Below are 16339 nucleotides of genomic sequence, written 5' to 3'. Positions count from 1 at the left end.
TAAACTCATGTATATGTGTGTATGTGTCTGGGTCTGAGTTTTAGTTTCTTGTGACTTTGGCCTTTGTTAGACCCAACATCTTGGACTCTTTTGTGACCAAAGGTCTTGAAAATTCTGCCTGTGACTTCGTTAGTGCCAACACAATTTATCTCTTTCTTTGATGTATTCTTCTTGCAGTCTACATGACTCTTGATCTGTAATGTTGTCTCCTGTGTTGACGTTGAGCTGCATACAGAGCAGGCTAAAAGCCGTTAGTGGATGAAGCGTCTGCTGAGGACTTTCCAGTGCAACCTCTGGCCTTAGCCCTCTTAATTTTTTAAAATTTTGTTTTGATTTTAAACAGTCTCTTTGCTCAAAAACTAGACTTGGTAAATGACATTGCTGTTGAGATTGGAGAAAACTCTGTTTCTCATTGTGATATTAGTTATTTGGGAACTTCATTAAAGGAGGGAACTAGGTGATGATTTCTGTCTCCTAGTATTTTAAATATTTGCTCTGGAAACTTGCTAAGGGAAAACACCTATGAAGATACTCTTTTCTGGAGTTAATCATAGGATACCCCACAAAAACATGGAAAAATTTGACTAGACAACTGAATTATTTCTCTCCTGATAAGTTTAGAGACCTTCCAGGAGAGATATCTGATTGTTTGACATAATTTACATATATAATCTAATAGTGGCATTTACAAGTTTTAATAACTTTAATAACATTTATAGTTTTCATAACTCTTGTAACAAATTATGTTAAGTTGGAAAAACCCAAAGTATGTGACAAATGAATTTTGCTGTAGTTTCTACTGAAGCTCTTTGTATTCAACAAAGACATTGAGGAAAGTAGATAAACTCAGAAATGTGTTGTAATGAAGAAGTTTTCCATGAGGATTATAGAAGGTTCAGAACAGGGAAAAGAGGAAGTTAGGATTAAAACCGACTCCTCTTCTTTCTTATGTCACATTTATGTTATATTGATACAGTCATGCTACAGTTTCAGATTTATCTTGATAATCTACTACATTTTATCTATAACATAAACAGGCTTTCCCTATAGCTACTCATTGAGTAGCTCGGTTATATATTTAGGTAATTATTCTTTAGATTTATGACTACTTCACTGTGAAAGTCATAAAAGGACTGTTAAATCTTATTAAAAGGCCAATATTAATTGAAAGAGTATCTGAAAAGCCAACTATTTGTAGTTAAATGCTTTATTTAGCTTTTGAATTTTTCATGAGCGAAAACAAAGATGAAAAAGAATAATAAAAATAATAATGCTTCAAGTTGAATAAGTTCATTTTTGAGCAGATGAAGTTTTTTCCTAGCAGAGATTCTTAGAGCTTTCGGTACCAGAATGGACCCTATATTTAAACTATGATTTCTGAAAATTGGTTGCTTCTCCTATTGTTCTTGCCAAAAAAAAAACCCTGAAGCTATGACTTTCAATGATGATAATTGAGTAAAACCATTTCTGTGACTTTCAGAGTCCTGTAATACCAGTCTATTACTCCTTTTAAAGCCTGCATTGATGACAGTGAAGCTTAGATAAATGAGAAGAATGGAACTCAGCTTTTCTTCTAGTCCATCTTTCTCAAATCATCAAGCAAGCTGCAAATGTCAAGCTTCTACCTTGGTGATAAACAAGTCTCTGAAGTTCTATCTTCCTGTACTTTGGATTAAGGACAGTTTCTCTGTCTTAAATACTACAACTGCCTGTGGCAGAGTTGGTGTTTTGTAACAAAAAGTTAGAAGGCTAGCATATTATCTCCTGTGTGATGTAATGAAAATTACACCATGCCTACTAACGTACTTGGACTGATGCTCTCCTAATTTAAAGCATTGTAGCATGATGGTTGGAGGAGTCATTCTAGAGCCCAGATATCTTCAGGGCTTGTAGTGAGTTAACTGGACTTCCATCTAGCCCTCTAGTGTTTTAATTTTGAAGAATTCCATTGGGGGGGGGATGGTAATTCCAGTAGAATAAATTGAGAATAAGAAAGATGCATGGACCCTAATCAGCACATAGCTTCTACTTTAAGTAGGTTTGTGTAAGCAAAGTAGAATCCTTGAGTATAGAACTGTGGATTTAAAATACCAAACTGATTATGCCTTTTCTCAAGAAAATTTCAATCTTTTACGTCTCACTGCTGAGGCTATCTGCATTCAAAATAGGAACTGCAGAGGAGAGAAAGGGAAGGGATTCCGTGGGCTGCATAATACTACCGGGAGCTGCCAAGCATATGTTCATACGTGAAATGATTGACCTCGGATACTGACCGCATGTACCGGTCCAGGTTTTAGAGAAAGCAGGATGAAAGCTTGCGTGCTGACAGTTTATTAAGCTTAAGGGTGTTACAAATGTAGGAAAGCAAGCGTTAGGAGAACAAGAGAGATGATACAAGCAGGAGGGAGGCTTAGAAATCCAGTGCTTGAGCAGGCCACTGATGCTCCATCCCACGCCTCGTTGCTTGACTGTGTGGAATGACTCCAGAGCTACCGTATTCATCGTGGGCCACCCCTTCCTGGGGTGAAGGATGGCCATGACCCGTCATGTCTGGGTCATCAGGATTCCTTCCTGATGCCTCCTCCTGAACGTAATATGCTCTGGTTGCTAGGCAACCCTGGGGGAAGTTGTAAACACCTCAGGTCCAGCCTGTCCAGCACCCATGCACTGCGGTGTGTCTTTACCCATCAGCACGAGGCCTCCTTGTGGGATGGTCCTGGGGTTAACAGCTGGTTTTCATAGCCACAGGTCAGCCACAGGCAGGACTGACTGAGAGGTCAGGGAGTCAGTCAGGAGAACCAAGGGGAAGAGACAGCTCTTCAGAAGAAGAGTCACCAACTCAGCCTCACCAGGAAATTCAGGGGAGGCGTTGGTTCCCATAGCTTTGCTAGCTTTCTAGATCAGTATTTCTTTCTTTATTTTCATGATAAATCTTAGAATTTTTTTTTTTTCTTGGTGGTGGTGGTGGTCGTGGGGCTTGAACTCTGGGCCTGGGCGCTGTCCCTCAGCTCTTCAGCTCAAGGCTGGTGCTTTAGCCACAGTGCCACTTCCAGTTTTCTGAGTGGTTTATTGGAGATAAGAGTCTCACAGCCTTTCCTGCCCAGGCTGCCTTTGAACCGTGATCCTCAGATCTCAGCCTCCTCAGTAGCCAGGATTACAGGCATGAGCCACCAGCACCCGGCTTAGGAAATTCACTTTTTAAAGAAGACAATTGGATAGTTCCTCAACGCCTTGACCCTCTTCAGCTTAGCTTACATGTCAAGTGTGGTTTCAACTGTAGAGAACTTACTAGAAACCTTGTTGTCCAAGTGGTTCTAGCAGATCCCTGAGCCCATCTACCTGCTGTTGAGCACAAATGGCAACTGTTGGGTTTTGTCCCTAAGATTGGGTGGCACTGACTCCTGTCTTCCATCTTTCATGGGTTTCCTGGTGCAGACCATCCTGTGTTCAATAGTAGAACAGCTCTTTCTGACTCCTGAGGCTCTGTAGTTGGTAAGATGCTAGGGCAGTTCCCTAAGCTAATGATACCTTATATCATTTTCTTACTGAAAATCCCTTTCACAAAAGGAGTTGGTCAAGCTGTAAGCGCACCATTTTTTTTTTTTTCAGCTCTGGCAATGGGAGAAAAATAAAAGATGGTTGGGTCTAAAAGGAAGAAACAAATATAGCTTCATTGATTTTAAGTGAGAGCTAAAGAGTCATCGAAAGGGTCTTCTTTTCAGTTTTCCTGGCACCGTGTTGTAATGACCGTATGGTTTTTGTGTGTCTGTGTGTGGTTATGTTTCTGTTTTGTTTTCGACTTCTCAGGAAGAGGTTTAAACATGAAGGCAAATCTATTAGAAGTTAGCATGGCTACACACGAAGCACAGCTACCCATTTATTTTTCTTTTCTCTGCTTCCATTTAGACCTATCACCTAATTTAAGAAAAACAATAAAATTTAACCGCAGGACCTATAACTATAGTGTGAAAAAAAAAACCCTGATCAATTTTGTTTTTACAGCACGATATTATCAAAGATTTAAGAAACAAATTTGCCAGCCTCGGCGAGAAATCTCTGGTAACAGCATAACTGTCTGTGTTGGTTGCTTTTGATTTAAAGGTTTCTTTTTCTTTTTCTTTCTTTTTTTTTTTCATTTGTTTGAACCCATTTCTTCCCTCCCTCCTTTCCTTCTTTAGTTTCCTTTATTTTTCATATCCCGTAACTTAGCAAGCCTTCATTTTTTAAACCTCTTCCATCTTCCCAGTGTCTATTTTCCGTACGTTGGATGGAAAGTTTATGGAGCAAAGCTGGCTACCTCTGCTGTAACCCTCGTACTGCTGTGAGGTCATATGTCTCTGGCCGTTGTGTGTCCGGACATGATGCGGACTGAGCGTCTCATGTCCCATAGACTCAGCTTCTCTACCACGCCATCCTGATGGCCGCGCTGTCCTAGGGGCTCTATGCAACTTCCACGCCGCCACTGGTACTGCTTAGTTCCGTCTCAGTGCCCCAGCGAGCTGGCTTGCTCCAGCGAATGATCCTACCAGACCTGAACTTGCTGTGCCTTTATATTTTTCTTTTCTTTCTTTTTATTTATTTATTTGGTTTTTAATTTCTTTATGTTCGCAGTGATAGCTTAAGTGGAAAAGAACCAACTTCAGCCATTGCTCTTAGCTGGCCCCATGCAGTATCTTTTGTTACCACCAGAGAATACAAAATATAAAGGCACATTGCTTCTCTTGTTCTTTGGAGGGGTGATGGGGAGACCTGTCCTACCAGTTTACAACTCAGTTGAAGCCTATGTTTTTTTTAAAAAAAATTCCATATCAACCTCCAATTTTGTATAAAGTCCAGATGTCTCACTTGATGTTCTTGTTTTTGTTTTGTTTTTTCTATGATGCAGTGATATACTTGCAACTCGAGCCATTTGCTGAGCAGTATCAAGTCCTGGCCATGACATAGGAGATTATAAAACAAAAACCTGACTCTTAAGTTATACACAAAACATTTCAATCGGAAAGTACAAGTTTCCATGATGAAGCACAAAAACTGTGATACAGGCTTTGGACTAACCAAGCAATTAAAATTGAGAACAATCCATCCAAAAGTTATATTGTGAAAAGAATATATCAAGGGAAAAGAGAAAAAAAAAGCAAACAAAAAGAACCCACAAAAAAAAAAATGAGAGTTAAACATGTGATTATCTGTTTGATGACATTGCTGGTGTTGAAATGGTCCATAATGTTGTCATAGAGCCCATACATGGAGAGATGACTAAAAAATATGGTCTATAGACAGCTTCTCTGTGGCTGATAGCCGCCACATAAATGGTTGGGGTTTGTGTTCAGGAAAAGGAAATGGAAAAGCAGAAGCTCCTGTACCAGCAAGCCAGACTGCACGACCGGGGCGCGGCCGAGATGGTCCTGCAGACCATCAGTGCCAGCAAAGGTGAGTCGGGCTTCTGTGTGTGTGTAATGATTGCAGATGTACCAAGGTGTTTCCGTTCAACGGATCTGTTTACAAGTACAGTGCAGCTTCATCAGGGTCACCCCTACTGTCCTCCTCCCTCGTTTTCCCCACCTCCTCGCCTTCCCTTCCAGGCACAGGATTCAGTTTTCACCTATGCACACTGCATACAACGACTGTGCTCACCCACCCTTTCTTTCTCTATTCGTCTGACACCCTGCCCCCCCCCCCAAAAAAAATATTCCACTTTCTGGTCGTCCTTTTGTTGAACTATTCATGAGTTGTTCAGAGTAGGTAAGCCCTCAGAACAGGAGGAAATAGTCTTTGTTAAAAAAAAAAGTTGTACTTTTATGATCTTTAAGTAGTTGTGCAGAGGACTTAGCATTTAACAAGTCAGATCATGAGTACAGTGCATCTTGATTGATGCCAGCATGTTCTTCCACTCTCCTCTCTGTGTGCCAAGGGCTCCCTGGTTTTAATTCCGCTGATGTTTTTAGTCCTTGATTTTTTTTTTCCCAGTCCTGGTGTCGCCAACACCGGCCTTCATGGTCTCCAACTTTGTCATTTATTTATTTATTTAGTCTTCATATATGTTCTTTTAAGATTTGAAAGCTCTGCCCTGAACCCACCTTAGTCAACAGATGCTATAAATCAGGGGTTTGCAAGCTTTTTCTGTAAGGCAAAGAGTAATTGTCTCTAGCTTCTTGGATTGTGTGACACCCCCCCCCCCCCCCATCAGCTCTGTCTGCTACAGGAGCGTGAAAGCAGCAGAGACAATACTAGCCATATCGCTTTGTTCTAATAAAACTTTATTTGTATAAGCTGGAGGCCAACTGTATTTGGTCCTTAGACTACAGTATGTTGACTCTTCATTTTAATGTATAGGCATCTTTAGGGAGTGTTTTAAACAACTACTGTACAAATATCTATCTCGGTAGCCAGCTGTGGATGAGTTTTCTTGTATTAGTGATTATTTTCTTTGGGAAACTATTTTAATATACTTTTACTAAAATGGGAAAATAATGCTGGTACTCTGCTACTGAACATTTCCTAAATTATGAGGATGATTTTTGTTTCCAAGTAGGGGAGAATAACATAAAATACAATGTATTAAACAACAGAAAACTGTGTGGGTTCAATTTTTTTTTACCATTATCTGAATAATTTAAATTGGAAAATTATCATCTCAGTAAAGCCTGACAAGACCCATCTATTAAAAGTGATGAATAACAAATGATAAAACTCCAATATAATACTGTTGAAGGATGGAGAGAAATTTTATTAAACTTTCAGATAGCTTCTATTCATTTTGATAGTGTAATGCACATGGTTGGTTTTGAGTCTTCATAATTCTGATCCTAAGTACTTCACAATCAATTGCTTTCTCCTGTTTAATCCCCTGGATATTGAATTTATTCCCCAAGTTTCACAAGAGTATTGGTGGCAGATGTGTATTGTGACTGTGGTTGCTTTTTCTGGGGCATAGGTCTGTAGAGCAGCCTAGGTGAATGTAGCAGGTACAATGCTAAGGCATTCTATGTTTTCTGTTTTTCAGGTGACACTGGACCAATGGTAGCTGCTACTCTGAAACTAGGAATTGCAATCTTAAACGGCGGCAATTCCACAGTGCAACAGGTAAAAGCCTTCAGGCATGCCGCAAAGTACTATTCAAAAAAACAAAACTAAACCCTCAACCAGGGGGTACATTTCTTTGATATCTATCTAAAATTTGTCTCTCTTTCAATTTGCCACAATACTCTTAAGAGAACATGGGAGGGAAACATAATTATGTGACAGACTTATCTGTTGAAATGTAAACCGAGGTAAAAGTATCTGGAAACATAAGTCGAATATGACCTTTTTTGGAGATAATATCAAGGCTTGCACTCTCACTTGGCTTGCTCGCTCACACTTGATCCATACCTCCAGGGTGGCATTTTGGCACCATTTTTGGTGTTTATGGAGGTGTGGTCACAGTCTTCCTGCTTGCATCAGGTTACCTCCTCCGGCCTTTGGGAGTGTGCAGGGGTCTTACTTTGATGTGTCTATCACCATTTCATGATGCAAGTGACAATGGTTGTAGTTGTTCGTGGTAGGTAACTTTACCTTTGCTTCAGAATAGAAAGAGTGTTTGGGTGGTTGCTTATGACAGCAAAAAGTGATGAAGAAAGCAGCAAGGCTTGTGTGGGTTAAACCATGTTTCTGTTTCTGTTCTGCAGAAGATGCTCGACTACCTGAAGGAGAAGAAGGACGTGGGTTTCTTCCAGAGCCTGGCAGGCCTGATGCAGTCCTGCAGGTGAGCACACACATGCTTTGCTCTGGGCAGGTGCCGTGTCTTTCTGTCCTCACATGAAGCAGGATACTCAACATTGTGGGTGATGCTATGTGGGTGAGGGAAGGTGTTTTCTCCTCTCATAAAAGAGCTAAAGGACAGGAAAACGTTTAAAGCAGACAGAGCAAGTTTATTTGAAAGTGAGAGACAACCAGTGTAAGGAAGGTAATCAGAGTCTCTGAGGAGAGAGGCCCCAGAGAGGATTCCGCTGGTGTCCATTGAAGGGTGGTCTTCTAGCACAGGTTACTCCCTGCTCTTTTCCCCTGGGCTTTGTCCTGACTGGTTGCCTTGGCTCTTTCCATTGGTTGAAGAGGCACCCAGAGCATTATGGGAAGGAGAAGCCTTTTGGAAGGAGTACCAGACACTGTGAGAACAAGGAGCACTATGATGGCCCATGTGTCACCGTGTTATGTCCGCCACTGTTCATCCCAGTCCCTCTTTCTCTCCCTCCAAAGGCATGCCATGGAAGTGATCTTCTTGCCTTGCTCTTTTTAAGTGTTAGTGATGTCCTCATGACCAGTGAGTCACCGTATCCTCAACTAGCCCCTCCCACACCAGAGATTTAAAGTATGTATGATGTGCTGGAAAATGCACAGTACACAATCATCAAGTAGTGACCATCATTTCCTGTGTCTTACAATGTCCAGAATTGTTCAGACCTCATTAGGCCCAGATACCTGATACAAACGTGGAATACTGTGATGATTATAATTACGTTTAAACGTGTTTGCCACCTTAGTAACCCCACCCCCAGCTGACGTCTACAAACAGAACTTTGTATTGGAATCTCACACAGAACTTTTTACCTAAGGAAAGGCTGGCATGTCAGGAAGGCGTGGACCAGAGCATTGGAGAGGGCTCATGTTCTCAGCATATATTAAAAGTTCCAGTCACATTTCAAGACATGCTGTATTTAGACACTCACTCTTCTGAATGAAAAAAAAAAAAGACCAGCTCCTGTGAATCCTGTAAACATGTTTCTCTTTTTTCTTGTAGTGTCCTTGACCTAAATGCATTTGAGAGGCAAAACAAAGCTGAAGGCCTGGGCATGGTGACAGAGGAAGGATCAGGTACTCATCCTTACGTCCTGGGGCCCGTCCTTGGTCCTCCCTGAAGCACGTCCACCATCCATGTCCTTTCACACAGAGAGATCCAGGGTTGTTTGAAAACAGATAAGAGGCCCACGTGACCCACACAAGTGTGTCTTGTTGAACACTCATATGAGTCACTCCCAAACCTGGGCCCCAGGTCAGTCAGAGCTCTCTTTTGTGTCAGCCTTCCCCTCCCAGCTCTTTCTGCTAGTTGGTATTCATAAAGGAACAGAGATCTAATAAAGACCTCTTATTAAAGAATTATTTGCAATATCACCAAACACACGGATGAGTCAGACTTTCTCTGGCCACTTTACCAGCCTGCCTGGCTCCCATTCTCTCCATAGGGCACGTAGTAAGGTGTTCAGGACTTTCCATCCAGCACCAACCCCGGGCGTCTCCTTCACTACTTCTGCTTCTCTTACCAAGCCAATATCTTTGCATGTCCAGATGTGTTTAATGAACAGTCTGTGTCTGGATGATGCTGTTGACCCTCTGCACACACAAAGTGTAGCATGTGATCTGTTTAGAGCAATTATCAGCAGTACTGCCTCCTTGATTTTAGGAATATTTATTAAGAAACAAATATACTTTCAGTTTGTTTCCTTCTGTGCCTGATGATTGGCGAGGCCCTGTGTGTTGAACTGGTTTTGTTTGTTTAGTCTGGCTCAGACTTGTCATCTACCTTGTCAGCTAATTAGCTTTAGAACAGTAGGTCCTTAATTGGACTTATCTTATTTCAGAAAATAGATTTACCCCCATCTAACATTCCTAGTCTTTGTAAACCTTTTTTTTTTTTTGGGAAAAAAATTAGAATTAATCTTTTTATGTATCTTTGATGTCACAAATAGGAAAAATAACTCTGTTCTCATTCTATTTTAAAGCTTATGGCTTACACTGAGTTTACCCCTGCTGGTACCATTATTTTATTTTGTTTTATGTTCAGTCATCAAATATAAATCACAGGGTTACTTAATCAAGTTAGTTCCCTTCAAGAAAAATTCCAGGGGCTGGGAAGGTGGCTCAGTGGTAGAGCACTTGCCTTGCATGCATGAGGCCCTGGGTTCGATTCCTCAGCACCACATAAGCAGGAAAAAAAGCCGGAAGTGGTGTTGTGGCTCAAGTGATAGAGTGCTAGCCTTGAGCTGAAGAGCTGAGGGACAGTGCCCAGGCCCAGAGTTCAGGCCCACGACCAGACCCCCCCCCCAAAAAAAAAAGAAAAATTCCAGCCCTAAGTGAACCAACTGAGGGCTTCTTAAGCGTCCCAAGTGAACCAATCAGAACAATTTTAGAAGTCTTGGCACATGTCTTGTCTAGCTCATGCCTGTCCCCAAATCCCAGGCATAGTCAAGCTGTAGCAGCCCGAACACCAAAGGATCATCTGTCCTATGGTTGAGTTCTTGACGTAGAATTGGAGCTTGAGCTGATTTTTCCCATAGTGATCACCCAGAGGTCTGAGGTTTCAGAACAGCATCTGTAACTCAATCTTAGTCTGTGGAACCATCCGTTTCCATAAAGGCCTTAGCTAGCAGCCTCGTAGGTGACCTCCTGGCTCCAGCCAGGCATGGGCTGGACCCACAGCAGTGACTGTCCTGTGTGAATCTCTTCCAGCTCTCCGTGGTCAGGTCAGTTTCATGTGTGTCAGCTTTCTCAACATGCACCCAAATAATTGGCTGGACTGATTAACATATTTTGTTTCATTGTTTTCTTTTTTTTTCTAATTTCTCTTATGAAGAACAAGTTAGAACCAAAGTCTCAACTTCTCTTTCCCCCCATTTCCCTGTCTTTTGACCTCTGTAAATGTACTACCTTCCTTTTTTTTTTCTTCAGTCATCACTCATGAGCGTGGTAATTATCACAAACCAGACTGCCTTTTGTTTATTTGCTCTTTTATTTGTGGTTAGCTTTGTGTATGGACTTGAGAGTGGTAGTCTTTGTGCATTTTCCCCTCTTATTTTTTCCCCTGTGTTGACAAGTAATGTATTTAATTTGTATCATTATGCATCCTATTGCTTTTTTAAAAAATGTATTGACTTAGCTCTTTCTTCTCTTTATCTTCTTTCTATGAAGATGTACCATGATTAGTATACGAGATGTAAAGAGGCTACCTGCATTTACATTGTCTTTGGATTTGGTTTTCTTTTTGTTGGTTTGTTTCTTTCATGTAAAAAAAATGTTCCGTGTGGGCCCAGTCACATGGAAGGGTCTTAGGGCACGTGTTCTAGTCTGCCTGTGGCATATGTGTCTAGACCATAACCATGGCTTTATGGTTGTATTGATGGTCCGTGGGATCAGCAGCTCATGGGGGTTCGCCCAGGGAGACCCCTGACCACTGAGCGGAGGTCTCCAACCTTCCTCCCCAGAATTCCTGACAGCGTCAAAGATTAGCCATCCTTTCATGTAAAAGCTAATTTTTTTTTTTTTATCCTTGAGACTAAATTTTAAAAGTACCTGAAAAGAGCAATACGTCTTTACTGTTCCTAGTAGAAGAACAAAAATGGCCTTTGTACTTCTGAAAGGCACTCTGGGCCACGGTAAGAAAGGGATTGAGATTCAAATAGAACCCAGAACTTCGTTGTCAATAAGTCTTTCAAGACTCAATCACACCTTTTGAGCACAGGCAATTACTTTAGTCAACATTCCTACGAAGAGAAAAAGGCAGGTAGGTCACTAGTTCTGTTAACATTATAGTATTTGCCACTTTGCTTTAGGAATCTCTATACTGTCTCTGTTTGGGCTTCTTGTTGACAATTCCTGTGATGAGACTATTCTTTTGTTTAAGGTTATACAAATTTCAGAATAGCTCATCCCTTCTCTTAGGAGAGGGTACATGTCATCAGAAATGGCTCTAGGAAAGGCTGAAAACCTAAATCTGCTACGGGCGTCATTTCTAGTTATTTAGTTATTTAGAAATAATGCCACTTCTTAAAGGCTCAGAGCATACATTTAGCGCTGCAAAACAATCCACTAGATGGAAGCCTTCACCGTCTTCACTTACTATCTTTATTAGGCTGAAGTTCTTTCTGATGATAATAATAGGACACCCAGTGACATGGCCATGATCACATATAAACGTTAGGGGATTTTTTTTAAATGTTTACAGCTCTGCAGGGTTCAGGTAGCTCTGAGCTGGATTTTATAGAAGAGGAGACTGAGGCTCAGAAAGGCCACCTGGCTTGTCTGCCTCATACAGTTACTGGTCAGGAGCCAGGTGCTTCCCAGAGTTAAGCTGACAGATTCCATGCACCAAAGCCCCTTTTCCCCAGCCTTTTCTGTTCCCTGGGGATATGGCTCCTATTTAGCTTTGTAAGCAGCATTGTTTGTCTGTGAGGGCTAAGGGCTTGAACTTAGGGCCTGGACATGGTCCCTAAACAGTTTTTTGCTTAAGGCTAGTACTCTTACCATTTTGAGCCACAACTCTATTTCCAGGTTTTTGGTGGTTAATTGGAGAGAAAGTCTTATGGACTTTCGTGCTTGGGCTGGCTTTAAACCGTGATCCTCAGATCTCAACCACCTAATAGCTAGGGTTAATAAATATGAGCCACCTATGCCCAGGTGTTTGGTCTTTTATCTTCTAATTTTGCACTTTCTCAGGACAGCAAGCTGTGTTGTATTTATTGTTGAAGGCTCTAAATCACTTTTGGATTTTTTTAACATAAAAAAGATTTACTTATTTTTTACTTTTGTTTATCTTTGATTTCAGAAGTAATGATGATTTCATTCATGTCCGTAGATACATCTCACTTTTGAATTTTTTATGACTACAAATGCTATTCCTAATCTGGTATTGAGATACAGTTGGGATATATGTGTTGTTTTAAGAAATATGTTTCTTAAGACTTACACATAAATATTTCAGAGGAATGATTCATATTCTTCCCTCTACTACTGTTATTATCATGTAAGTTTGCCCTATTTCTGTCACTCCTTGAGATGGCCTCCTTTTTGACCCAAAGCCTGAACTTCCCACTTACTGAAGCCAACAACAAAAAGGACTTCAGTGAAACTTTGAAGGATTTAGGATGTGCTAACATTGTTGTTCTCTCTGCATATGTTATAGTCATAGAAATTTTTTAATGCCACAATGGAATTCATAAACCTATATGGATACTTAAATTTTTATTCTGTTTTTGGATTCTTCATATTTGCTTTTAATCAGAGCCATTTAGCCCCATTACCAAATCATGGCCAACTTGAAAGTACAATTTCCCTTCTCTTTTTGAAATTCTGGGGATGTAGTAGAAGATACTCTTTTTTTGTTGTGGTACCAGAGCTTGAACTCTGGACCTGAGGACTGTCCTTGAGCTTTTTGTGCTCAAGGCTACAATTGTACCACTTGAGCTACAGTTCAAGTGTTTTTTTGTAGTTAATTAGAGGTAAGAATCTTGTGGACTATCCTGCATGGGCAGGCTTTGAACTGTGATCTTCAGATCTCAGCCTCTTGAGTAGCTAGGATTATAGGCATGAGCCACTGGTGCCTAGCTACTTCATTTTATTTGTGATTATTGTGTATAATTCCCCAACTCTACAGGCAAGATAAAGTTTTGAAGTTGAGCTGAATAAATAGACAGCATTGGATCTAAAACAAAAATCTTTCCTAAACCTTAATTGACAATTAACTTCTCTCAAATTTCCAGCTGGTAACTGGTAATGCATGGTACAGATTTTCTCACTGATATACGTCCAGTGACCTCATCCAGTTTATGAGAAGTTGAAGCAGCAGATGTGTTTTTAATTAATTAAGCCAAATGATACATCGATCTTTAAGTATTGGCCATGGTGATTTCTTGTTACAGGTTTTATTGTTTTATTATTTATTGTGCTCTCTCTCTTAAGCGAGCTACTTTAAGTATGCCCTAGTATTCCTCCTCTGTCCATCCACCATTCCTGGGGGAATAGCCACTTCTTAACATGTTGGTTCATGACCCCAGATCTCATGACCTCAGATCAGTTTCCCTAACATCCTGGCACGGTTTGTAAACTCAGAAGTGTTTAAGCGTGAGTGGCTGGTGTGTGCTAGTTGGTGTCGTAGGGCTGAGAGCTCAGCATGACACCACAGACTTGTACACATCACTCCACAGCCATCCTCCAGGGGCAAACAGCAGAAGGCCGGGCCTGCTAAGGCCCTAGCGACAGGTCTCAGCAGGTCACATCTAGCCTAGAATCAGGTGCCTTTCCAGCAGATATGCAGGGAAGAGACTTTCCACTGGAGTAGAGCTGCCTACCATATTTACGGTAGAAAATATGGCTGAGAATTGTGACCACAGACAGTTGGTGTGATAAAGTGGTCAGATGGAGGTTGGAAAGATACTTTGTGGATGACCGTAGAGAACCATTTCTGCCCAGCCTGAAAATTCACACTTATTTTCCCCGGAGGCTGCTGAGGACTGTTCATGTAAGTGGCCCTTAAGTGTGCCGTGAATTATGTTCAGTCATCCGTCTGGACTTCGGCTTCTGCTATCCCTTGCAGGAAGAATGCCTTGGATAGATGGCACTGATGTTCAAGTTCACATGGCGTTCTTGTTACTCAATGATGCTACTGTGAAACAACCCAGCCAGGGTCCTCTGAGGAAAATGACCAGCATTGTTTACTTGGTGGTGAGAGGGGTGTTTGGAGCTTCTTCTAATGACAGATAGTAAGGACAGCTTCAGAAAAGACTTCCTACAAAAGGTGACAAGTAATTCCTATAAAAGTTCCATGAATCCCTGTTTGAATAGAGGAGTATCATCCCGGATGCATTTGAACAATGGCTTCTAGGCAGCACGGTGTAAGGTGGATGTGGCTGTCTGAGGCCAGTTGGGCTGAGTTGAGGTCAGCTGGGCTGTGGATGAGTGGAAGGGAGGGAGGACCCTGGGCAGCTCAGGGTGAGTCACAGAGCCTCTGGCAGTAAGGGAAACCATCCCCAAATCATAGTGAGGTTCCTCGACAGCTACTTTAAGTTAGTTTACATAGACAAAGGCACTTGAAATCTGCTATGCTCAGGTCTTACATAGTTTATTTCACACAGTGGTCATATTCTTGTTGTCTTTGATCTGAGATAGGGTTCTAGTACCTTTCCTGCATGAAGTCAGGCTGTTGACCAGATTGAAATAGATGCACCCAGTAGAATTGGTAAATGGCCATATGACCTACGCAAAGACGGGGTACTTTAGAAACTTAGGTCATTTAGACGATGGTCTCACAGCCTGGAGAATTCACGCTAATGCCTTTTTGTGGCTTTGCAAGTTTCAAAGCTCTTTAATTTCTTTTGAGCCAATGGGCTTCTCCCAGCAGCCTGGGAGGCAAAGAGACAGAAAGTCTCTTAATCCCCATGGCAAAAATAGAGACTCCAAGGTCAGCTCACCATGTACAGACCAGGAGGTGGCCTCCCTTGGCTTTCTGAGCTCATAATTTAGAGAACATATAATATGTATGATTATTGTGACAGATTTTCTTTGTTAATGGTTGCTCTCTTACAAGGTTTAGAGAACTAAAGCACACTGTAAAACCTCATCCTGCTGAAACTGCCCGCTCACTGGCCACCTGGCCACCTGGCGCCTCCATCTCCCAAGATGCTGGCATAGAGGAGGTGTTGAGTCACCATTTATCCAAGCTCACTGGCATCAGATCTGTCCTGGTGACAAGCCGTATGACCTGACATGCTTCATTCCTCAGTGGTTGATGGAACCACACCATGGAATTATACTTACTTAAATGTACAGGACTATTATTAGCCCCAAAGGAAATGATAATACATCCAAAATAGTACAGAGTCACTGAATGTCAATCAAATCATTTTTTTAAGTATTAGTCTTTATTAGTTGAATTGTAACATGTGTGAAGTAGTCATAATTAATTATTTAAACAGTGATATCCAAGCGACCCACAGATACATAAAATGTCTGTTTCTCATCATTAAAAAATAGTTTTAGTATTAATTTCTCAGATCTTCTATTGTGCAAAGTAGAGATAAAGACTTCTAAAGATCCACCATCAGAATATTGCTCTGCACTGGACATTTCTGGTGGGGTGCTTGCAGGTTACCTTTGGCAACAGACTGTGGGGAGTGCTTTGGTATGCCCAGTCTCCTGTTCATGCCATTTACCATCCTGTCTGCTGGAAATGCTGACAAGACCTCACAGAAAAATAGAGACAGTAGTCATTTGGAGTCTACCCTACTCTGATTTTTTTTTATGCACATAGTAGGTAGTACTTTTACTTATGTTGTTTCAGTTTATGAAGATAAATAAGTATGGGCAATTCATTATTCATTAGTATTAATTATCTCAAAGAGATAAAAGCTGTGTTCAGGGGCCTTGTAAGTAATCTCTGCATGCACATATAGCATTTGCACAGACATACACAGAAATGCAGACATGCACAGACATACACATACACATGTGTACCCATGTGCATACATGTACGGACATGTGCACATACAGACATGTAAGGACATGCACACACTTAATTATTTTATTGCATCTAAGG

At 41.2% G+C, this 16339-nt stretch overlaps 1 protein-coding gene across 1 annotated transcript in view; it reads left to right on the top strand.

Annotated features, from left to right (window-relative positions):
* The window catches only part of Ryr2 (ryanodine receptor 2), a 413538-nt gene that overhangs the window by 358840 nt on the left and 38359 nt on the right, over positions 1-16339 (top strand). The window contains exons 80-83 of the mRNA XM_042686202.1: positions 5331-5430; positions 7004-7083; positions 7668-7744; positions 8777-8850. Coding sequence (XP_042542136.1) covers positions 5331-5430; positions 7004-7083; positions 7668-7744; positions 8777-8850 — 331 coding nt within the window. The remainder of the gene's footprint in view (positions 1-5330; positions 5431-7003; positions 7084-7667; positions 7745-8776; positions 8851-16339) is intronic.

This window comes from Dipodomys spectabilis, unplaced genomic scaffold (assembly GCF_019054845.1).
Source record: "Dipodomys spectabilis isolate Male_0828 unplaced genomic scaffold, ASM1905484v1 ptg000096l, whole genome shotgun sequence".
NCBI classification, from domain to species: Eukaryota; Metazoa; Chordata; class Mammalia; order Rodentia; family Heteromyidae; genus Dipodomys; species Dipodomys spectabilis.
This window is presented reverse-complemented; position numbering and strand designations above follow the sequence as displayed.